Source organism: Fukomys damarensis, unplaced genomic scaffold, assembly GCF_012274545.1.
Source record: "Fukomys damarensis isolate Sample0158 unplaced genomic scaffold, DMR_v1.0_HiC HiC_scaffold_34, whole genome shotgun sequence".
NCBI classification, from domain to species: Eukaryota; Metazoa; Chordata; class Mammalia; order Rodentia; family Bathyergidae; genus Fukomys; species Fukomys damarensis.
Window position 1 is genome coordinate 10,747,606 of NW_022900946.1, and position 25,204 is coordinate 10,772,809.

The 25,204-nt window shown below is 40.0% G+C and overlaps 1 protein-coding gene and 1 pseudogene across 2 annotated transcripts in view; both read left to right on the top strand.

Moving 5' to 3' along the window:
* Positions 1-25,204, top strand: part of Parn (poly(A)-specific ribonuclease) — a 153,888-nt gene that overhangs the window by 115,796 nt on the left and 12,888 nt on the right. For both annotated transcript variants that reach the window (XM_010610023.3, XM_010610022.3), the window contains one exon: positions 2,378-2,567. In XM_010610023.3, the coding sequence (XP_010608325.1) occupies positions 2,378-2,567 (190 nt within the window). The remainder of the gene's footprint in view (positions 1-2,377; positions 2,568-25,204) is intronic.
* LOC117284126 lies at positions 18,672-18,853 on the top strand (annotated as a pseudogene).

The following is a 25,204-nucleotide window of genomic DNA, read 5'->3' on the forward strand; positions in this document are numbered from 1 at the left end:
TAGTGTTACCAAGCAGCCTGCTCCGCACTGCTGCTTCTAACAGGGATTTGGACTGGCTGGAGGACACAGTTGACAGACAATTCATTTTGCTGATTCACCCATTAGAGGTGTGGCTTGGAGCCAGAGATTGGCTCCTAGATTAAAGGCGGAGGGCTGCAAAGCTGCTGGGATTTGAAGGAATGCCGGTGAATTATCCCCCTGTGAAGGCCAGCAGTGAAAAATGGATTGTTCTGTTTCCCCTTTTAAGTGATCCTAATTCCAAATGCGCTCAGATAAATTCCCTCGCTGTGTTAGTGAGTTGTTTGTAGCATCTGTCGGTGGGACTAAGAGCAGAATGATTGGAAACAGTCGGATGCTGCTAAACAGATCGTTTGGCTCCATTCTGGCCCTGTCATCATCTTTGTTGTCTTGGGGAATATTGACTCAAGCCTACTCTTTTACTTAGTAATCCAAATTAAATCTGAGAGATTATTGCAAGTGCCATCCTTCTTCTGGGCATGCTTCAGAATAAACCGTGCAGATCAAAGTGAAATTTAAGAAGGAAGTGCAGGAAACGCTTACTTGCCAGCAGTTGGTAGGACCAGCAGGTCCCGCTGCAGACCATGTGGATCGATGAGCAGGTTGAAGTCACTCATCTCCCGGGCTGGCTGCCTTCACCGTGTCATCTCCTCGTGAGTCGCAGCACGCCGCTTTGAGCTCACGTTTCAGCTCCTCACTCTACTGCTCTGGGAGACTTTGCAGAAGATGAAAGTTCCTTAATACTTTGAGGGATTTTTCCTTTTTCATCTTTAACTGTGGAGTGAACATTGGAAGAGTAGAGCCGACTTCCTAGTGAAACATTGAAGAAATATTTTTTCTCTTTAAAATTATTTTTAGGTGGATAAATATTTAGGGCACAGTGTTCTATAAATTATTGCTGTGCTGAGAAATTTTACTCAAATCTGTTCCCCTTGAAGATGAAAGTGTCAGGTGTTGGACACGCGCCGTGTCTGCCCCTTCTCTTGGAATTAAAGGCCCTGATACATTGGAGTCCCTTGTCGGCCTCTGCGTGTTTATTTCCACTGGCTGCCTCCCCCCATGCATTCATTCACATATTTATCGGAAACTACTCCGTACCAAGAGCTGTGCAAGGTCTGAGTATAGAAGTTCTGTTTCTGATTTCATAATCCTGGTGTAGTTACCCAGGTACCAAGATTGCTCCTGACCACATAGCAAGGCTCTCGCTGTCTGACTGTCAGTGTGGGTAACTCTTGGCAGGGACGGTGGGCTGGGAGAGCATGTGCCCAAACTGCATGCTCCAGTGTGTGGGCACCCATCCACCCCAGACCTTCCATTGGTCCTCCTCACTCCCACACCGCCGGTGTGTTCCAGCCACAGGCTCCAGGGAGAGGGAAAGCGTGGGATTAGAACAAAACTAACCTGGCTGGTGCTGGGGATGTAGTTCAGTGGGAGAGCCCTTGCCTGCCATGTCTAGCACTGTAGAAACAAAAACAAACAAAAACAAAAACCCCACCTGGTCTAAATCTGAAGCATTCACATAGTGGCCAGGGAAAATAAGCTCTGGCTTTCAAGCTCTCCTTCCAGCCGAAGGCACAGTACAGAGAATTAAGTCTTTAAAAGTGGAAAGAGAAGAGGCATGTCTCAAGTATTACGAAGGCAGCTGGAATTTGCAGGTGGCAAAATGAGATTCAGAGCAGCAAGAAGGACCTTGGCAGTAGGGTTAGAGTAACCTGATTGCACCCTAGAGACACTGTCCTGATTTCTCATCAATAAAAATGATTCCTCCTTGTAAGCGTACTGGGAAGACACAGCACTGTATGTGCAAAACACTGGGCACAGATGCACAGTAGGCCTTCGGAATTTCATACAGTGTTCACCATTGCCCACACAGCTTTTCTTGTCTTTTTTTTGTTGTTGTTCTGGGGATCAAACTCAGGACCTTGTGTTTGCGAGACAGGCAGCGGAACCACCCAGCTAAATCCCGAGCCCCTTTTCTTGTCATTTTTAACAAAATAGTAATAATTTAGTTTCTGCCTAGTGGTTTTATCTTCATTTTCTTCCCCAGAAATGAATAATATTCAAGCAGTCGTGCCAGCTACAAATGTTTTGAAATTCAGTGATTTACTTAGGTCATTATAGTTTTCTTGCGGTTTACAAAGCATCTTCCCACTGAGGGAGATCGGACAGCAGTGACTTTTTGCAGGCGAGGATACTCAGATGAGAATGTTTATGGGCTGTGCCCGACACTGCCTGTCTTGTAAGTGGCAGAGCTTGAGTTGAGTGCTTAGACCTGAGGCCAGGGCTTCTAGGGCCACCTCAGGCTCTTTCCTAAGCGACATGTTGATCTTTTATTAGGATTTCTTTCTTTTTCTTGTAGCTGTCAATACCAGCAGATATGCAGAAAGCTATCGGATCCAGACCTATGCTGACTATGTGGGGAAAAAACAGGGAGAGAAGCAGATCAAGAGCAAATGGACAGATGACAGCTGGAAGGAAGTAGAGAGAAAGCAGCTGAACACACAGGGCTTGTCTCACTCGCTTCAGAACCACTACTACCCTCCTGACAGGTAAGTGTGCTGCCCAGCGATAGGCAGAGTTGTTCCAGCGTAGCTTTTCTGGTTGCTTCCTTTAGGATTGTAAGTAAGAAATCTGACTTTGAGGAAGGTTTTTTTTCCAACTTTTACCTTGTGTCACAAGTGACTGCTCCTTGAAGTCCTCAGACTTGAGAGGACGAATGTTTTCTGGACCACAGCTATCTCACTTAACACTCATAGGATCCTCTGGAGCAGGTGAGGAGTGAGAAAATGCAGGCTCTGTGACTTGCCTCCCGTGGAGTGGAGGGGCCGAGATGAGAGTTCGTCTGCTTCTAGTCTGTGTGTGGCTCCGCCTGAGCTGGCTCCTTTCGGTTCCTACACAGATACTGAACCCCCGTATGCTCCTTTAATCATCCGTAATTCCCCTTCAGAAGTAAACACTGGCAACAGTAGGTATAGAAAACCAAAATCTGTATATAATATAATTAATTATAGAAAATCATAAAATTTAGGAAAAGGTGAACGGACAGAAGAAAAAAACTAAGCCGTGATCCCAGTACCCCAGAGCAGTCTCTATTGATACTTTGGATTGCTCTGTGTGCTTTTTAAAAATTTTTTAGCGATTTTTAAAAATTGAAGCATAATTAAGAAACTGTAAAATGCACAGATCATTAAATGTTCAGTTCAGAGTTTTGACAGTTGCATACATCCATGTAACCACCACCAAAACAAGATAGAGAATATTTCTGCCTCCCCCAAAAGTTTCCGCTTACCGTTTTTGTGCCGTTTCGAATTACTTCCACCCTGAGCAACCAATTTTAATTCTTACCACTATAGATCAATTTTGCTTATTCTTGGAATTTATAAACTGAATCACGTGGTATTGTGTTTGCCTCTGTTACTTAACATGCCTCTGAAATTCACCCTGGCTCTTATGTCTGTTTTTGCTTTTATTTTTGAGTGCGATTCTGCTGTGTGAACGTGCAGCATTTATTTTACCATTGTCCTGTTGGTACACATTTGGATGGTTTCTGGTTTACGGCTGCTACGAATAAAGCTGCTCTGAACACATCATTAAAAAAATTTGTCAGCGTATGTTTTTATTTCTCTTGAGTACATGCCTGGGAGTAGAATTGTTGTTTGTTCGATATTTGGTGTTTAGATGTTAAACTTTCTAAGAACAACAACAAAAACTAGTTCTCCGAAACAGATGTACCATTTTGTAGCATGCTAGTAATTAATGTGAGTTCCAGATGCTCCACACCCTTGTCAGGATTTAGTGCCATCAGCCTTTAAATTTTAGCCATTCTAAAGGGCATGAGATGGTGTTCTGTTGCGGTTTTAATTTGCATTTCTCTCGTGACTGACAAGGTTAAACACCTTTTTTTTTGTGACTACAACATTACCCCAGTGTTGTGCCACTGAGCAGTGATCTCCACTCCAGCCCACGGCCATCTTTGGATGTGCTTGTTGACTCTTCAGATATTTTGGGGCTGGCTGTTTTAAGTCTCTTGCCTCTTTTTCCTTTTCCTTTTTCTTTTTTCTTTCTTTTTTTTTTTTTTTTTTTTTTTTTTGGTGCTGGTTGTCGAACTCAGGACCTTATACTTGTGAGGCAGGGGGGGTGCCCCTGAGCTAAATCCTCGGCCCTCATGTCTCTTTAAGTTGGATTTTTTTTTTTTTTTATCTGCTGTTGATTTTTAGGAGTTCTTTTATGTATTGTGGATGGATATATAGCCTTTTTCAGATAACATGTGCTGCACATAATGTTTTTAGGCTGAGCCTTTGCTTATTTGTTATGATGTCTTCTAATGAGCAGATTTAAAAAAAATTTTTGATGAAATCCTATTTATGAATTTTTTTATGATTAGTGGGTTTTTTCCTTAAAAATCTTGTCCAAGAGCTGGGGATTTATCTCAGTGGTGCCCCTGCCCGCCTCACCAAGCGCAAGGTCCCGAGTTTGATCCCCGGTACAAAAAAAAAAAATCTCTGATTATTCTAAGGATAATTTTTCTCATGTTTTCTTCTAGAAGGTTTGTTATTTTAGCTTTTGCATGTGGGTAATGATCTGTCTCAAATTAATTTTGTATATGGAGTGAGATGAGGGTTATCTGGTTTTTCCAGCAGTATTTATTAAAGAGACTTTTCTTCTCTCACTGGTTTAACTCACTATCTTTATAAAAAAAACAAAAACAAAAACAAAAAAAACTCTGGGGGCTGGGGATTTAGCTCAGTGGCACTGCGCCTGCCTGGCTAGCACAAGGTCCTGAGTTCAATGCCTGATACCAAAATAAACAAATGAATTAAAAAATAAACTCTGTAAGACTAGGTCTATTTCTAGATTCAGCTTTTCTGTTCCACTTATTTGTATGTCTTTTCTTATGCTAATACCACACTACTGACTGCATGGTAAGTCTTGAAATCATATACCTTGTAACTACTTTTTCAAATTGTTTTAGCCAATCTAGATCCTTTGCATTTCACATAAATTTTACAGTAATTTGTTTCTTTAATAAGTTTATTTTTCAGTTTTTACTGAAAAGATATTATATATCTTACATTGCTTTTCTTCAGCATCAAAAATAAGTCTATTTTGATATTGTACATGAAATTGCTTCTTAAATTTCACTTTCAAATTATTTATAGAAATATTCATTGTTGTGATTGGCCTTATATCCTACTACCGTTTTAAATTCATTTGTTTGTTCTGATAGTTTTCTTAAACATTCCATATGATTTTCTGTCTGTACAATTGCACTTTGTCTGTACTGGTCTTTTGTTTTGATTAAGGTTTGCTGTATAGTCTAAGCTGGTCTCTGTCTGGAGTCTTTATGATAACAGGCAAAGCAGCTCTTAATAGCTTCTTTGATTTCTCATCCAACAATATATTCCAGGCTTCTCCCACACATTTCTTACTTTCTGTTTGTCCAAGGAGCACTATTCCTACTAATGGGGAATGAGAAATGATATTTAGAAACCATAATCTGAGTTCTAGGGGCGTTTGTGGATATTTTATTGGTTTTCTTTAGTAATAGTTCTTTTGAATGAAGAGTTAGCAAGGAAATCTTTTCACTCTTCCTTTTTCTTTTTTTAAGACAAATTTATATAGATATTTTCACCTACACACTAAAACTTTTGCTTAATTTATTTTATTATAATCCTCTTGTTATGCTGAAGGTTGTGGTTCCTATTCATGTAAACCGTTTTTAGCCTGCAATGTATAAGCAGTCTCAGAATAACTATTGATGCCATTACTAATATATATAATTATTGAAAAAAATCTGCAGTTATCTTTTTCCTTAGAGTATATTTCAGTAGACATTAATGGTCATATTACTGTGCCTGGGGCTGGACATATGGCCCATCGCAGGGTACTTGCCTAGCGTGCACAGCGCCCTGAGCTTTACCGTAGCGTGTGTACATGTGTACACAAACACACCTGTGTTTTAAAGTTCCTTGAGATAATTCATCTCTGTGTGATTAAACTACAAATTCAATAAACATTTTGTTTGTAAACGTTTTACTTTTAGGGGTTACTTTTTTAAAATTTAAATTTGCTTTATAATTATGTAAAATCAGTAGGTGGCTCCAGCATATTCAGGACAATGTCTTCTCCGTTTGCCTTTCGTGTCTCTTTTCTCCCATGCCCTTCAGGCAGGTTATGTTTTTAGTGTGCCCTTCCATCTGTACAAGTATGTAAATAATCGCACATGCCCCTCACGCACACATTGCTGGAGGAATAGCAATGTATCACATGTACTGTTCTCCGCTTTATTCTTTTCCTATAGCCATAGTCTTGTATCTTGGAAATCTGTTAAATTATGGTTTTCTATACTGCAAGGGACTGTGGTGTTCTTCAACCTCCTTAGTAAAGTGTACCTTCCAGCTACACCTGGCTGTTTGAATTCTAGTTTATGACCTCGTAGCAAAATTCATGAACATTGTACAGGTCAGATGCTTTGTGAGAAACTTAACTCAGGACCGGTGCTCTTGTTCAGGTGAATCATACTTTTGCCTTTTCTCATCTTCTGTGTTTCTGGTCCCATCAGGACAAAGCCCAGGTACACATAGGATGCTTTTTGGAATCTCTGTAGGCCAACGTGAGAAACAAGAGGACATTCATATTTATTAAGCATATTTTTCTTTCCAACCACTTGTGTGAGGTGCTTTTCATCACTTTATTTAATCTCTACAACAGCTCAGGAAAACCCATGGTAATATGATATTCCTGATTTATATATGAGAAAGTTGAGTCACAGCAAAACTAAATAATTTAGCTACAGTTAGAGAGAATTCTAATGTTGAGGCATTTAGGACCCATAGTACAGTGTGTTAAATTACCTTTTAGGATTGTGGTGTGTTTATACTTACACTTGACTGCAGGCTGCAGAGAGACATCTCATTTTAATAAATTATGTTCCCTTATATAAAACCAAAAATGTATATATATGGTAAAGAAACCCTAAGAAAATCTCCCTATTTCAACCCCACTTCTTTTGTGGGAGGATTTAGATGGCCAGCGTCACGGGTCACCAGGGACAAGGGGAAAAAGTGAGAACCAAGACCTGTCATGTAGAGGTACAAGATCCCGACAATGAATGTAACTGTACTGCATCCCTAAAATGTACCAATAAACTCAATTAAAAAAAAAAAAACTTAAAAAGAGACAGAAGGAATCCTGGGATGAGTCACAAGCCGGCATGAGAAGTACTGCAGTGTCCTCCTCCTGGTTTGCTCAGCCCTGGTCTTGCACCTCGTGGAACCCAGTCTTGGTCTTTGCCGGGTGGGCTGAATGGTTTTAAGTAGAGGAACCAGGACAAGTAGTGTGGTGGTCACAGGAAGGCGGAATTTTGAGTCTGTTCAGCATGAAACAGAGGCAGCAGAGGGCAGGAGGGAAAGTGTAGTAACCACCATCAGGATTATGAAAGTGCTGTGAGAAGAGCAGTGGATGGCAGAGAAGCCTGAGGGTGTTTGGCAGCAGCATCCTCAACCCTGTCCAAGGATGAGGATACCTGAGGGTTAGGAGAGGAGGACTTACTCCAGGCCATGGAACAGATGCCACTGGACAGAGCATTCGGCCACCTTCCCCACCACTCCCTTCACTTTGGCTGCATCTAAAGATCTTTTAAAGGGCTGTGCTGATTTCAAACCACAGGAATGGTGGAGACATCTGTTCTGTTTTGTTTTTAGTAAGGAAGAGCCCCCCCCCCGTGCCCATCTTCCCTCTTACTCAGCTGCTTTCACCTTTACCAGCTGAATAGTTGAAAGGACCACTGGGCTGCTCTGAAATAGGTATTTTAAGAAATTAATGTAAATATTCTGCATAAAACTAGAGGCTAGTGAGTGTTATGTACAGAATTTCAAACTGTACAGTTACTTGTAAAATCAAAAGATTAACCAGGAAAATTGATTTTTATCATGAAATGTTCCTAAAACAAAACCTGATTATTAATCACGATATAGCACAACTCTAACAAGTAGTCGGCCCCTTCTGCCTGGCCAGGTGTCAAAGACAGACTGGACTGGCAAAGCTTATCGGCTCTCCCTTTGACTTCTCTTCGATCAGTAGATCGAGACACTATTGCTTCCTTTCACAGGGGTTATATTTGAACAGGGTTCCTGAGAATAACAACACAGAAGAGCTGCACACAACTTGGGTAAACAAAATATACATAGTGGAACATTGGGTAGCCCAGAAGGAAGGTAATTCTGGCACACGCTATAACATGGCTATACCTCGAAGGCATTATGCCAAGTGAAATAAGCCAGTCACAAAAAGACAGATACTGTATGATTCCACTTATACAACGTACCTAAAATTAGTCAGATTCATAGAGAAGGAAAGTGGAGCAGTGGTAGCCGTAGGCTGGGGAGAGGAGAGAATGGGGAGCTGTTGCCTGATGTGCTGTAGTTTTGCGAAATGAAATTTTTGAGACTGGTCACACAGTAATGTGAATGTACTTCACAATGTTGAACGTATGCTTAGAAATGGTGAAGGGCTGGGGTTGTAGCTCAGTGGTAAAGCACTTACCTAGCCTAGGCAAGGCCCTGTTGATCCCAGCAACACACACACACAGTGAAGGTGATTACGTTTTGTTATGTGTGCTTAACCACAGTTAAGCATTTTAACGAAGAAATTCAGGCAACTTCTAATACATTGTTTAGAGTAAATTTGATTTGAAGCTTTTCTCATAATGGTTAGAAATGGAAAGATGTTAAAGAGACCTACAGTAAGGATATAAACAAGAAAGTCAGTATCTAGAAGAGTGGTGAAATTCACTATTCACTTACTGCTTGTCTATTTTATGCCTCATCTGTTCACCTCCTCCCCTACCCCCAGTGCTGGGGGTGGAAGCCAGGGCCTGGTGCATGCTAGGAAAACTCCCCACCCCTGACTGCATCTGCAGCCCTTACAGTGCTTTTCTGTCAGATTCTAGCCCTTCTCTGCTCACCTGAGGTATGGGCTGTGGCACACTTGCACCTGGTGGGGTGATGTGTAGGTGCAGATCTGCTTGAACCCAGCTAGGTGATAAAGCGTCAGCGCTACAGGTGTTGACAAGGCACAGCTGTGCAATCGTAGCAATTGTATTTATTAAAATTAGGGTTTATTTATTTTACGGTGCTGGGAATCACATCCATCTCCTGGCACGTGCTTGGGAAGTGCTCTTCTGCTGAGTTACGTACCAGCCTTGTATGTTTTTAGACTTAAATCTCAAGATTTCTTTAGCTGATTCTTTAAATGTTTGTAGTTATTTTATTAAAACATAGAAGATTTTAGCAATGACTTACCTATCTTTAAATTTGAAAACACAGGCATTTCACTATGTTCAATACAAGTCAGCTTCTTTACTTAAAAGCTCCTGTATGCAGAAATTTGGAAATAGGCACTGAAACCTTGCTCTCACCCCACACTTTAAAGCAGTGTGTCATCTCAGGATTGTGTTTTAAATAGCATGAAGCTAAATTTAACTTCTTACACATGACTTTTGATGTGTTTAATTGCTTTCGTGTTTTGTAATAGCTTTAATATTTGAAAATTAATGTTTTCTTTCCCTATATTTATGTTATTTATTTGATTAACCTGAATTAAAAGTCCTGTCACCTGAGTTTCTAGCAGTGGTAATTATGGAATCATGCAGCGTTTTTGTACTAGTGTGATGGTGCTAGCAATGGACACAGAGTGCCCCCTGCACATCTAGGTGATAGGGTAGCGAAGTGCTGGCAACAAATTGCAAAATAAATTTCTGCTTTGAGTTGCCCATATTATGTGCATTGAGGCTTATTTCTGTATTATATGTAATAGTGTTAATGTACGTAAAGTGTGAAATGTGTTAATCCTGTATTTTAATTGCCAGATAAAGAAATCTTTCCCATTTTTCTGGCAGTTCTTTTTTGACACTTATGTTTACTGAAATTCTGCTAGCACATCTCTAGCCAGCAGGAACTGCAGAATGTGTGTGTTCGCTTGGGGGTGGCCCAGTGACTACTGTGGCCCAGCACCACACTTGCATTGTCCTGAGAGTGGCAGATGTCGTCTGCCTTTTTGAGGCACCTCCTTTTGTCCATCCAAGAATCCCTGAAGCAGTTTTCATTTCCTTCAGCTGTGTTGCTGCTAGTGCAGGAGACAAATGCTTGCCAGATGGGAATATTCTAGATCCTCCCTTTTGTGTTTCCTTGTGCACTTGTGTTCCCAAATGCAAAAGGACTGAGATAGTAATCAGTAAACGGATATTTGTTCTATACTTCTTTAAACTTTTCTATATACTTGAAGTTCCCAAATAAAATGTTGAGGAGAGTGGCATCATGGTTCCAGCAATCTCACGCACCTTTCTGGCAGTGTAGGCCCATTTGGGTGGCTCTTGGTGATGGTGGGTTCAGGGCACCCCTGAGTGCACACATCGCCGTCCAGCCATGACTCGATCACTGCCCACCGAGCCCATGGGAGTGCTTCCTCCTCACTGCCCAGCCCTCACCACCATCCAGCGCAAGCTACTCTTGCTGCCTGGGTCTGCCTGCCTGTCTTCCTTCTCAGCTCCTCTTCCTTTCCTGTTGCTTTTCAAAGATTTTGACCACTGTCGTGAAGTCTCAGATCAACATCATTTCTAAAAACATGGCCCAGCCACCTTCTCACCGTGGAACAGGGAGGGAACAGAGAAGGCACTGACATTAAGACTGCCGTGTGCTGGGCACCACAGCATGTGCTCTTTGGTTTGGTTTTGTTCCTATTTAATCCTGAGAATCATCTTTTTTCTAGTTGAGAAACTTGCTAGAGTTACACAACCAGTGATAGGCAAAACTGATATTTAAATCCTCATTACTCGCCTCCCAAATCCATTTATGCACTATCCCAAATGTTGCTCCCTTCTCGACTGACTTATCCTTCCTGGCCACTACAAATGCCTTCTGCAATGCTTTCTGTGCCACCTGGAGACTTTGCGAATTCTTGGCCTTGGGACTCATATAGGAAATAAAGAGAGAAAGGTGGGGATTATTACTTATTCATAATTGGCATTCTACCACCTGACACATGATACATAAGGTCACTCGGGAAAATGATTAATGAACCTAAGGACCTGTAACACTGGGAACCCATCTTTTCAGGCTTTCTTATTGAATACCTTGCACACTGCCTTTTCTTTTTAACACTGCAGTCATGTGAGGAATGCTTATCTAAAGATGAGACAGAGGAATGACCTTCCTTTAGTAATTATTACCAACACTGACCTTATTGCCTTATTTGTTGCTTAGACTGAGTTACCTGAAGGTGGAAGTAGATGTCTTCTGGATACCTTGGGACATCTCAGGTCTGAGGACCATTCATGTGCACCTGGTCACATTTTGTTAAGGGAAAATAATTTAAAAGGAAGTCAGTCCCATGTGACATTGCAGAAATCAGTACTCAGACCAGCTTGTGTTAGTTTTACTCTCAAATGTCATCTAGTTGATATAGGGATTTGGGGAATTCTTGTGAATGACCATGAGGTGTGTTAGTCTGAAATTAGCGTTTTTAAATTGTTAGAAAGGATTGGTTTCTAGTTTGCCATAGTTAATGAATTTCAACCCACAAAAGTCTTCACCTATAAACCCAAGATGCAAAAAGCATGTAGTCTCTTGATGACATATCTTTTGGTGGGTGGTTCTCTGTTTTGAAGGAAATGAAATGACAGATGACTTCTTGTTCTCTTGCCCCCACTCTGTACCGGGGATCGAACTCAGGACCTTGTGCTTGCAAGGCAGGCACAGTGCCACTGTGCTAAATCCGCAGCCCTCTCTTGGTCTGCTGATAAAGCCATTATCATACCATGTTGATTCTTCGGATCAATAGTGCTAACAACGCCATCTCATTTGGAATTTGCCTAAAATTCCAAACAGGCGTGTCCATTTGGAATGACTGAGTAACGATGTTTAATGAAACCATTAGAATTTAGAGTAGAGTTCTCTGCATGGTTGCTAGCCTTCCTTTTATACTTTTCTTTCATCCCTGGTTTCTCTCTGTTAGCTCTCACCATTAGCATATGGTGAGAAAGACACCAGATAAGAGTGAATACACATGCAGAGAGAGAGGGATGGTAGGATCCTTCCATGCACCTACTCCTTCCTTTGTCGTCATTTGTAAAGCAGTAGTTTACATCTACATTTGACCCTGCCCGGTCCGTACATGGTTTTATTTCCTTCTTAAATTGGAGTTACTGGGTTTATAAGAAAAACAGAAGGAACCAAAAATGACAATATCCAAAGAGGGACTGTCTTAAAAACACACAGGATGAAGACACCAATCCTGTAAATTTTGCTGTCCTTCAGGGAACTGGCTTTGAGTTTTTTCTGTATCATTGCTGTTTGTAAGTGTTAATAATTGTGGGATACATTAATACCCCCATAATTAAAATGAATGGAAGTAGCCTGAGGAGTAGATGGTAGGACATTGTGGAAGAAGTGGGGATATTCTTTTCAGGAATGGCTAATGTCTATAATTGTGTGAGCCAGAGTGTAACCTGAGAAAGCCATGTCCTGGGGGAGCCGAGGGACTGTGGAGGAAACCTTTCCCGTCTCCTGCCACATCACAAAGGAGAATTGAAAGCAGTGCCTTATTCAGGGTCACAAAGCCAATTTGTAATAGACTTAAAGAGAAGTACTGATTTCCTGTTGGTGGGGAAGTTTTTCACGTTATTAAGAGAATTTACAAAGTCCTTGACATTTTTTTCTTCTAAATATTTTCAGTAAACTACATGAACATTTTTTAAAAGCCAAATATTTTTTAAATTTCTAATAAAAGTAACAATCTCTTGCTGTTCCTGTCTTGTCTCACAGAGACAACCACTTCCAGCCCTTTCTTTTTGATACCTACTTTGTTTTTTCCAAATAATGTACCTACTGTTCCTTCTTGATTTGACTCGTGAAGATGGCAGGCAAGCTCTGCACCTGGCCACTCAGCTTGGCTTCTACCCCTCACCTTCTGCCTTCTTTGTTCTGTTGTTTTGTTCTGTTTTTTCTGTTAGAACTGTTTTAGCTGTCCTAGATCCTTTGCATTTCCCTATAAATTCTAGAAGCAGCTTGCCAGTTTATACAGAAGTGCCGAGTAGACTGTGGGATTGATTTAGCACAAATACTACGCACCTTTGCCTCTTCTAGTCTAGACCATCCCATAGATAGTGTAAGAACTTTATAATAATATACTTGCATTTCTCCCTTCTCAACCTTTATGCTCTCCACTTAGAACATTGCTATATTTCTTAGCGTTCTTCTTAAAAGCATTGAGTAATGTGAAATGTTACATTTTGATGCTCACTTTCTTCAAGTAACTTACAACATGGAATAAGCCTGGGTGAATTATCTTACTCCTTTCTGAGTTTGGATCACCTTGTAATGTGTTATCCTTTGCACTTTCATTGCCACGAAGTATCTCTGAGGGTTTCTTTAATGGGAAGTGTTTTCTTGGTGTTATTTCCTCTGGGACATCTTCATCTTTTTTGCCACAGCCACTTTCTTCAATTATGCTAAGTTGCCTTCAGTAAGGTTCTCTGTCTGCATAGTTACAGTAACTTAAACCTAGCAGTGTGGATGTACCTGTGGGTAGTTACTGTTTTTTAATTCTGCTTTTTATAATTTGAATTTCATTTCCAGCATCCTTACTTGTTAGTTCTTTGCTGTGCATTTATCTTTGTTGAACAGTTCTCTCTTTGAATTTCTTTCTTTTCTTTTCTTTTTTGTGGTACTGGGGATCAGACCCAAGGAATCTGTACCACCGTGTTGCATCCCACCCATTTTTTATTTCACGGATTTTTCACTGGACAATGAGACAACAGCACCTGTGTGCTTTGCTTCCTGTGCATGACCTAACAGTGTGTGTGATCATTCACAGGCAGTGCCACGGTTGGTCACCAGTCATGTTGTACATCTGTTTTTGACATAGTAGTGTGTGGACTGCAGACCTGATTGTGAAGTTTGTACCAAAATATAGGAAGTTTCTTACTCCAAATTAATAGGACAAGAAGAAGGCAAGCACAGTTTAGACTATTCTGTGTAAAGTTTGGTTGTAACGAAAGCTTATATATTATTCCTTTTTCCCTAATATTTAACCTAATGTCCCTTTTCTGTCTCAGTTCAAGATTATATCTAAGACACCACATTATGATTATTCATCGTACATCCTCAGGATCCTCTTGGCTATGACGGTTTCTCAGATTTTCCTCGTTTTTGATGACTTCACAATTTTATTTTCCTGGTATTGGGGATTCGAACTCAGGACCTTGCCCTTGTAAGGAAGGCATATGTCACTGAGCTACATCCCTGGCAACACAATTTTGAGTATAGGTCAGCAATTCCATAGGATTTCTTCCATTTGAATTAGTCTGACGCTTTTCCAGTGGTCAGGCCAGGGTTTGGGTTTGGGATGGAAGACCACAGAGCTAAGGTGCTGTTCTCATCACTGCATATCCATAGCACAGGCTGGCGACGTGACTTTTGCTGTTGTTGCTAAGTGTCATCACCTGGGTGAGGGACTGTCAGAGTTAAAGTTACTATGTTCTCTCTTTCCAACTGTACTCTTCTAAAAGGAGGTCTGTACAGTGGAACTTCTTGTCTGCAGATAAACCAACTTCAGATCAAAATGTTGGGGGGAAATTGAGTCTGTACTGAACACGAATAGGCTTTTTTATGTCCTTATTCCCTAAACAGTACAACACAGCCGCACCTAGCATTTACATTGTATTAGGTCTTCTAAGTAATCTAGAGATGATTCGTAGTATACAGAGGATGTGTCAGTTCTGTGCATGTGCTGTAGCATTTTATACAAGTAACTCAGACATCTTCAGATTTTGGTATCCTTTGGGGTCCTAGAACGAGTCTTTCATGGATACCAAGGGATGATTTTTTATGTTCTGCTTCTTCGATGAGTATCTCCATAAACTATTCCTTTTGAATGCAACATTTGGCTCTTCTGTCTTACTTATATATTCAGTCATTCATCGTATCATTTTATGGACATAAGTTTTTACAAAGAAAACACTAATTCTCAGTAGTTTTTAATGTTTTTAAATGAGAGTATACTGAGTCACGCTTTTCCTGTTTTGGCATGTCTGTATTTAACCTATGATCAGAGACCTTGTAATGTTTTGATAAAAATGTGTAAAGGTCACAGAAAAATCCATTTTTCCTATTGATTGTTAACATGACTTTGCACCATTTGAGCTCGTCTAGACATTTCTGTGGTCTTGTGCAAAGCAAGGACTGGCTGGAGTTTTTCAAGTTTTTCTACTCTTCCTGCTTTGTGTCTTATTTCTGGGAGATTCTTCGTGCTGTCTTGAGTTTTAGTCTTTTGGGTTGTTGACCCTCCTAGTGGAGGCTTCCTTCAAATAATGGGCTCCTCTTAGCCATTCAGTGTTAGGAATGAATGAACTAAAAATGGCCAAGAAGCTGTGGGTGTAGAGGCAGAACCTACCCATGGTCCTCTGTGCACAGTGAGGAGGTAAGCAGCTGGCTTTGAAATAACATTTTTTTCCTGTGATAACTTTTCAGTTTATTTATGGCTGTGCTTTTTGTGTCTGTATAAGAATCTTTGCCTAAGCTTTAGTCACATTTTTCTCATTTTTTTTCAAGCAGTTTCATAGTTTTCAGTTTTATGCTTAGGTATGTGATCTATTTGAAGTTAGTTTTTACATGTGGTGTGAGGAAAGGGTACAAGTTCTTTGTATATAGACCTCTAATTATGCTAGCACCACTTAAAAAAAAAGAAGACTGTACTTTCTCTATTGAATTTCCTTTACTTCTCAAAAGACTCATTTGGAACACACACACATCAGTGATCTGTCTGGCCTTTCACCAGTGCCATTCTGTTTAACTTACTGTAGCTTTAGGGTGAATCTTGAAATCACATATTGTATCCTTCAACTTTATTCTCATATTTAAAAATAGTTTAGTCTAAGTCCTTCATTTAAAAAAAAAATAAACTGAGTCATTTTGTCATTCTCTACAAAAGGCCTGCTAGCTCTCTGATTTAGATTGTTTTTGGTAACTAATATTAGTATTGTAAATATTCTGAGTTCCAGTCCTTGAACATAGTAGGTCTTTTAATATATTTAGGCTTTCTTTGATTTCTCTCATTACTGTATTATAGTTTTCAGCATACAAGTTTTGCACGTGCTTTATTTGTCCATAGTATTTTGCAAGTTTGATGTTATTTAAATTTTTGTAAAGCTCCCTTTTCAGCCGCTCGTTGCTGACATTAAAAAAATACAGTTGACTTTTGTATTTGACCATGTATCCTTGTATAACTTTTTGTAGACTGGTATTTTTTGTTTAGACAATTATACCTATAAATAAAGGCATTTGTGTTTCTTTCTCTTGCTTCTCTCTTTACAGTGTTGAGTGGAAATAGTGAGGGCTGATGTCCTTCTCTTACTTTAGTACAACATTAAGCTTGGTATCAGCTGTAAGGACTTGAGGTTTTAGAGGCTGGTTTTCTGATTTGCTGCTTGGGGACCTAAGCTAGCTGGTCATGCTGTGGGCACAGGCTGGGGAAGGCCTCACTTCTCAGGGCTGCGTGCCTCCCTTGGTCAGGTCGCACTGCTCACTCCACGCCCACCACTCTGCCTGGCCCCTCCGAGTCTGTGGCCTCTGTGAGAGATTCACTGTCTCCAGAGGTTTCTCCTGTCCTGCTCCTGCTGGCCTGGGCTTGATGCTCCCCAGAGCTGGGGTGGGGACCCTGATACAGCCTCTCCAAGTGGACATAGCCCAGCCCTTATCACTTGCTCCTTTCAGGAATCTGGGACCTGTTATTTGCAAAGACTTTGCAGGGCTCTTCAGGTGAATCAGCTCTCATAGCACACTTAGATTTCTGCTTTCTCCTCCATGCAGTTCTTAGAATGCTTCTTTCTCTACTTTTCCTTTCCAAAGAGCACCTGCAGAGCAAGGTGGCACCATTCCTCCAGCAGTACATCTCCTGTTTATTTGCCTTGGCCAGCGTGATTCTCTCTCCACAGATAAGAGTGTATTCAGTTGGTTGTGTTGAAAATGCTGGACATAGATGATAACTTGAATCCCAGTTACTCTAGAGGCTAAGGCAGAAAGATGAAAAGTTTGGGCACAGCTTGGACAACTTAGTGAAACCCTATCTCAAAATTAGAAAGGACTAGGGATTCACTTAGTGCGAACGTCCTGGTTTCAATCCCTGGTACTGCAAAAATAAATAAATAGGTCCTGGGTTCAATCCCCAGTACTGCAAAAATTAAATAAATAAATGAGCATACAAATGCATAAATAAAGTAAAAGGTCTGAGGATATAGCTCAGTGGTAGAACACCCCTAGGCTCAGTCCCCAGTATCACACATACTTACACACACAAATCCTGGATGTGTTTATTTTCTGAAATATCTGACTTTTGGTATGAGGCGGGTATGTTGTTTTGTGTTTCCTCTTGTACCTTCAGTTACATTACTGGTTTGATTAGTGAGTCCCTTCACCAGAGTCAAAGGTAAATTTTAATGCCAAAGTAAATTTCATCCACACCTCCAAAAATTTCAGATGTTCTGAATCTAGCTTCAACTCATTATATGTTGAGTTTGTGTTCTTAATTTAGGAATTAGTATTAAAGTAGTATCTTGCATGTTTGTCACCAATCTTTTCTATATTTTATTAAAATGAATTAAGAGCAGGGAATTGTTTAAATATTCAAACCAGCTTCTTGGAAAAAGTATTTCGAATTGGATTCCACTGACTCTTTATAATCCTGAAGGAATTCAGCCAATTTCTTAGTCACACATATGCGACATGCCCAGGACTGAGCACACACTCACTAACACACCCATGTGCTTCCTCTCTGTCTTCTCCTATTTACATATAACCTATATACGTACATACATGTATTCCCCTGGTCCACAGAGATGTACATTATTACTGTGTGGCTGTCATGCAACTTACATTAATTTTGTTTTTCAAACTCAAATTCTCTGTTAGAAATAAGAATTGTGCTTTTCGGCAGTCTCTGAGGGAGTGGCTTCTAAATGGAGCATGGACTGTCCAATATGCCCCCCCCTTCATGTCCAAACACAGAAACAGTCATGCTCATGGGATCTGAATTCTGAATGAGAAGTTGTGGATACAGTAAAAGGCATATTCTGGCTCCCACTTACCCACATTGTTCCAGTTCCTGTTGCTGTGTGAGGTGGTTTTACACAATGAATTCCTTCGTTCCCTTAACTATATCTAGTAGCGAATACATTTTTATCCAGCCTGGCTGGGAACTGCATTGCCCTTATAATGGAATAGGACTGCCTGCCTCTTCCAGGCCCTGTGCCGGGTGCTGAGAGCAAGGAGTGTAGGATCCTGCTCTTGTGGAACTTGCATTCTGAGAGCGTGAGTAATGAGTAAAAAAATGGAAAAACAGCACACCCAGATGAGTAGGAGAAAAGCTAACTGCTGCAGGTTGTGGTGGAGACCTCTGCAACCTTGGGAAGATGGGAAGTGGGGAGGTTATAAAACAATCCCAGATTCCTGGAATGGGTGCTTCCTGGAATGGCTGCTTCCGGAAAAGCAGTGTCACGTGTAAGCTCTTAGCCTCAGTGTCCAGAGATCCAGACAGGGAGAACTTCAAGTCAGATAGGATTTGACATGTATCATTTCTTTGGAACCATTGCTTTCTGCATCATGACCTTGGTCTCAACACAGTTGTACTTAGTGGCCATTTCACTGCTTCTGGTTCTGCCTGTTGTTGAAGCAGTAGATGCTGGAGATGCAGTCGTTCTCCTGTAGGTGTGGTTCTCAGCATTTCGGGAGTCTGTGCTCGCTTAGGGTGGGCGTGGGCATGGAAGAGCAATGGACAAATGTGACTCATAAAGGCCTGCGCAGTCAGACTTCACACTGAAAACCTTAGTGCTACTGAGACCCGGCCTGAGCTGTGGTCTCTGAAGTTACCAACAAACAGTAAATAGGGTTTTTCACATTCTTACTTGTTTCCCATAGAAGGAGAGAACAAATCAGTATTTGTTAAGTGGGAAAAATGTTTTCTTTATAACAGTGCATCAAAAAATGCAGCCAACCGTTTGTTACTTAGAAAGCAGTCAAAGATGTAACATGGCTTTAAAATGGATAAGTAATATTCATAGTTTCAGAATTACCAGGGCACATGAAAAAGGACTAAGGAAGCTCTTGCCCAGAATCTCCCAGACAGTGTTTAGTTCCAGTCACTGCCTCCTGAAATGTTGAGTCTTTTTCTTCATGTTTTCAGATTTTTATTCTATTTTGCAAGTGAATATTGTACTTAGATATCAAATAGCCAAAAATTGAAATTTTTATCTCTGGGGGAAAAAGTTTAGGAAAAAAAATATATTTGGTGTATCTAATATTGGAATGAAGAAAAGATTTAATTTTTTTATAAAACCCTTTATACTGAAAATAAAGTAGAAAAATAATTTACTGTAATTTAAAAACCCCTTTAATATTGAGTGGAATCAATATTCACTGAGAAGTATAGTATTAGATTACATATCAGTCTATTATGTTGTAAGTTTAAAAAGAATCCTAAAAGAGGGCCGGGGATTTAGCTCAGTTGCACCGCCTGCCTCACAAGCACAAGGACCCGAGTTCAGTCCCCAGTACCAAAAATAAAAATCCTAAGTGGGTTAGACATCCTCACATCCGTCCATCCAGCTTCATCAGCTGGGAGATATCACTTACTCCGAGTGAGGTTTCTTTGCTGCAAAGACAGTGTAAATACTTGTTCAGCTTAGAATTACTACATACAGTTTTGTGGGTTTTTTTGTTTTGTTTTGTTTGTTTGGTACCAGGATCAAACTCGGAACCTTGGCGCTTGCGAGGCAGATGGCAGAACCGCTGAGCTAAATCCCCAGCCCCATACAGGTTTAAAATGAGAGAATTTTGTAGACTGAGCAGCCCTTTAAAATGAAAAGTGACTTATTTAATCTAGCAGCGTGTCCTTCCCAGCCAACTGGTAGGCTCCCTCTGCCTGTTTTTAGGACTCACCGTAAAGCTACAGTAGTAGACAGTGTAGTCCTGGCCTGAGGAAAGACAAATTGCCAGTGAAAGTGAACAGAAGGTCCAGACGTACAGCCACACATTTGTGATCTGCTGATTTCCAGTAGTGTTTCCACGCACGAATTCCTTCCTTGAATTTCTAGGGACATTTCTGTGTTATTCCAAATCATGCAATAAATCAGTGAAGAAATCAGGAAAAGGAAAGAGTCTCCAAGAATTAAAGCTGTAACAGTTGGCATAGGCACTGCTAGCTCAAAGGAATTCACTGGCAGCATGTCAAGAGCAGGAGCACAGTCATGGCACATGAGTCAGATAGACTTTTCCAGAACTGGGACAAGAACATGTAGAAGGGAAGGGGTCACGGACACAGCAGCTGGCCCAGCTTATCACTGTCACTGTGGTGTTAAGGGCATGTGTGTACATTGCCCCGTCTGCTCCAAACACTGAGTCACTCCTATCAGTGCAAATATGTAAGCTTATACATAGAGCAACAATTTATACAAATCCTGGGAATCTTGTTTCAAGATGCAATAAATTTTGGAAGCAGTCCTTCGATTGGCAGTTTTGAATCATGTTCTGTGTAGTGCTCTTAACCTTGCTAGTAAATCCAAATGTCGTGTAGAATCCAGTGTTCACTGTTTTTCTATCCTTTGAATATTTGATATAGGCTACAGTTCTTTGTACATAAATAGTTTTACAGAAGAAATGCAAAGAGATGTGTGAACATCGTTGAGGAATACTCTGCCATGAAATAAGCTGGTGTAAAATCTGAATTAGGAACAGTCATATCAAGTTTGATGGTAAAATCAATATTGAGGCAAGCAGAGAGAAGATTTTCGTCATGAAAAAGAAAGCAAGCTTATATGAAGCAATGTGTAGTCTAACACCAAACTTCAGTTTGCTTTGGACACACTGAACAATTTAACCAGTGTCAACTTAACATGAAAAAACTCTTAGAATATTTGTCACAAAGCAAATTTTAACAATTAGTCCTGTGTTTTAAGATACCATTTATGAATAATGTATCATCTGTAGTTTTTATGGCATCTTTCTGTTTTTATTTATTTGGCATCTGTTCAGTACTAGTATTTTTTTTTCTTTTAATGTTTTATGTTACCAAATGTCTTTACCAGGTAGGGGTTATTTTTACATATTATTGTACTTTTTTTTTTTTTTTTTGGTACTGGAGATGGAACCTCAGAACCTTGTGCTTTGGAGGCAGGTGGCAGCACCACTGAGCTAAATCCCCAGCTCTAATACATAATTTTGTAACAGTATGTTGGTTCATAATAATAACCCATGCATTTATTATATCTTTCTTTAAAGGACTCCTGAAACTTTTAATATAACCCTATCGTAGAAAAATGACTAAAAGTTAATTATGGTAACACTTATTAAAAAATATGTAACGATGTTGCTGTGAAAATATATAAAGTAATTTATGATTTGGGAATTCCAGTTTCCCTTTCTTGAGTCTTGAAGTTAATTACTGTCAAAAATTTGCAAAAAACTAAAAATTCCTGACAAAGGTACTGATAATTCAGAAGCCAAAGGATACTTTTGTCAACAGATAGTATTGAAACAACTGCATAATTCTATGCAAAAAAAAATTCTATTTCTATATTATACTGTGTACAAAGAAGATCTTAAAATGACTTGTAGACCTCAGTGTAAGAATTAAAATTAAAACATTTCTAGGAGAAATGATAAAAGAAAATCTTAGTGTCTTAGAGTAAGCAAAAATTTCTTAGGTATAAGAACAAAAATATGAGTCATAAAAGAAAAGTATCAAAAAATTGGACTTAATCACAATCAGATATTCTTTTCTTCAGTAGATAGCTGTGGCTGGCCATCCTTATCAGTGGTTTCCATATCTGTGGGGTCAACCAACCTCCAATCAAAAGTATTTTTATGGCTTTTTTTTTTTTATATACTGGGGATCGAACTGTGGACCGTGTGCTTACGAGGCAGGCAGCAGAACCACTGAAGTCAGTCCCTGGCCTCAAAAGTATTTTTTTAAAAACTGTGTCTGTACTAAACATGTACAGACTCTTCTCATTTTCCTCTAAACAGTAGAATATAACAGCTATTTGTGTAGCATTTATACTGTATCTAAAAATGATTTTTTTAAAACTGGAGGATGTGCTAAGATATGTGCAAATACTCTTGTCATTTTATAAGGAACTTGAGCAATCAGGGATTTTGCACCCTCTGGGGTCCTGGTTCCCATCCCCAGTGGACAGTGAGGATATAAGGGTATAAACAGAAGCCACAGTCCAAGGCCATGATGTTAAGCCTATGGCTTGCGTCCCACGGTGGGCCATGCAGAGCCCTCTGTTGTCAGCATGCAAGCCAAGTCCCCATGTTGTTTTTTCTAAACAAAAACCTCAGTGTGAATACTTGAAAGTTTAATTGCACTGTTGGTAGCTTTGAAATAAATGGGTTTTGGGTTCCAGTTTGGCCATTCAGTCTCTTAAAGGTTTGCCATCACTGGTCTAAGGGAAAGTATGGGCAAAATGCATATCCAATAATGTAGGTATATCCCTAAAAATGTAAATCTCACACCTCAATAATAAGAAAACAACCCCCCCCCTTTTTTGAGATGGGCTGGTGATGTAGTTCAGGCTGGTATTGAACTCACTGTGTAGTCCAGGCTGACCTCAAACTCGTGGCAGTCCCCCTGCCTAAGCCTCCCAAGTGCTGGGATTACAGGCATGTGCCAGTATGCCTGGCTTACAACCAGTTTTTAAAGGGTGGGGGGATTAGGAGAAAGATAAAAGCCAACAATCACAAAAATGCTTTTATACAAATATTCATTGCAAAATTATTTATAATGAAGAACTGGGGAAAACCCAAATGTCCATCAGCTGGGTAAATGAATAAACAAGCTGTGATATAACGATGTTATGAATTAGTATCACTCAGCAATAAAAGAGATGAAATACCAATACTTCCAGCAATGTGACTAACTTTCAAAGTATGACGCTTCAGAGTTAAATACAAAAGTCCATGTGTCATATAATTCCACACACGTGAACTTGTATGAGAACAGAATTATCTGGACAGCAAGTAAGTTAGTGGTTGTTGGGATGTGTTGAGCAGCTCCGTGAATCTTTGTAGAGAAATCTTTTTTTGTTGTTTTTTTGAGACAGGGTCTCACCACGTAGTTGAGACTGACCTGGAACTCACCAGGCTGGTCTTGAACTCACAGCGAAATCCTCTTGCCTCAACCTTCCTAGTGCTAGGGGTTACAGGTGTGTGCCACCATACCTGGCTGAGAAATCTTGATTGTTGTAGTGGTTACTTGGTTATATACAATTCCTGAAGTTAACCAAACTGCATAGTTAGTGAATTTCAGTGCCTGTAAACAATACCATAATTTCATTTGCCAGCGATACCTTTGTTGTTTTAAAGCTAGCAGGTCTCATAGCAGCTGTAAATAAGACCTGTCTATACTCACTTTTTTTCCTATTAAAAGAATTAGTGGAAATTACCACCCTTGCAAAATTTGATTTGTAGTTGACAGCAATTTAACTTTTAGCACAAATACAAGTCAAAATTTTTAATATTTAGTTTTGATATACCAAGTTGTATCTGTAACATTTTATTTTATAATTCACAACTTCTTACAGTGGATTTAAATATATACTTCATATTCATTATAAACTAGCTCATTTCTTGCATTAGAATTCTGCATGCAAAATGAACTCATACTAATGGAAGGTTGTTTTTCCTGACTCATCTTAACTTGGCATGTAAAATCAGTCTGTAAAAGAATACCTTATCAACATGCATGTTTTAAGAGCATCTGTACACACACACACACACACACACACACAATGGTATGTTCAGAATGTGTGAGGAATCAATCTGCAAAGTCATTATTACTTATATACCTGATGGTCAATGAAGAATAAAACTGTTCTAAATCTGCTTACATTTTAAAGCAACAGCGTTATTTCTGTTAGACGATGATAGTTGAGCAAATTTTGTTTGTATGACTATTATATGCATATACAAACATACAAAATGTACCGGTGCACATATATCTGGTGGCTTTCTCAGGCAGGTTGCAGAGTAACCAGTAATCTTTCTAAGAAGCAAAGGACCCTTTCTTGAGAGTAGAAAGATTAGTGCCTAAAGAATAATTAATTGAAAGAAGTAATTGAAAAAATGTTTATATAAATGCTTTGTAAACTTAAAAGTTATATAAAAATAAGACCCGCCTAGAGGCACATCTAGTACAGTCCCTGCTGCAATAGGAAACACGCAGATGTTTGTGCAGAGGAACACTGCAGAGGCATGGGCCTTACTAGCCAAAACACCACAAAAATCTGTGGCTAGGATGAAAACTGTGTGCTCTAGAAAGTGCCTACGGAATTGGCATTTGCAGTTAATGCTCAGACCCAAACAACCATACCCCTTTTTCTAGGATGAAAACTGTGTGCTCTAGAAAGTGCCTACGGAATTGGCATTTGCAGTTAATGCTCAGACCAAAACAACCAGTTACCCCTTTTTTGGTTTTTTTTTTTTAAGTACTGGGGATTGAACTTGGGTCCTTGTGATTGCAAGGCAAGCACCAGAACCACTGAGCTAAATCCTCAGCTACCCCTTTTTTGGTAGTGGTGCTGGGATCGAACTCAGGACCTGGTGGTACATGTGGGGCACATGCTAGGTACACATTCTCAGCCACATCCCCGGCCTTCCGCCTATTGTTGTGATGTGAGTTTGTCAAAAGCAGACTCTGGACCAGGGATTCAGTTCGGTGGCTCAGTTCAATCCGTGGCCTGAGTTCAAACCCCAGTACAAAAAAAAAAAAAAGCAGAGTCTTGTAAAAATGCACAGTATAAATGTTATGCCAGAAAGTTCCCTCAGACCTACCTACCCTTCCACCCCCATCATTCTTCTGAAAAATTTTTCCCCGTAGATTAGTTTGGCTATTTCTGGAATTTCATAAAAATGGAATTACAAAATACCCACTATTTTCTCTGAAGGCTTCACTGACTTAGCAAAATGATTTTGCAGTTTATCTGTGTTAGCGGATGTATCAAACTTGTCCCTAGTTTCTTATTTTTCCATTGCTGGACTTTCCTTGCTGTATTTCACTGTGTGAATATACCCTGCACTGTTTATCCATTCTACTGTTGATGCACAGCTGCACGGTTCCCGGTTTCTGTCTGTTACAA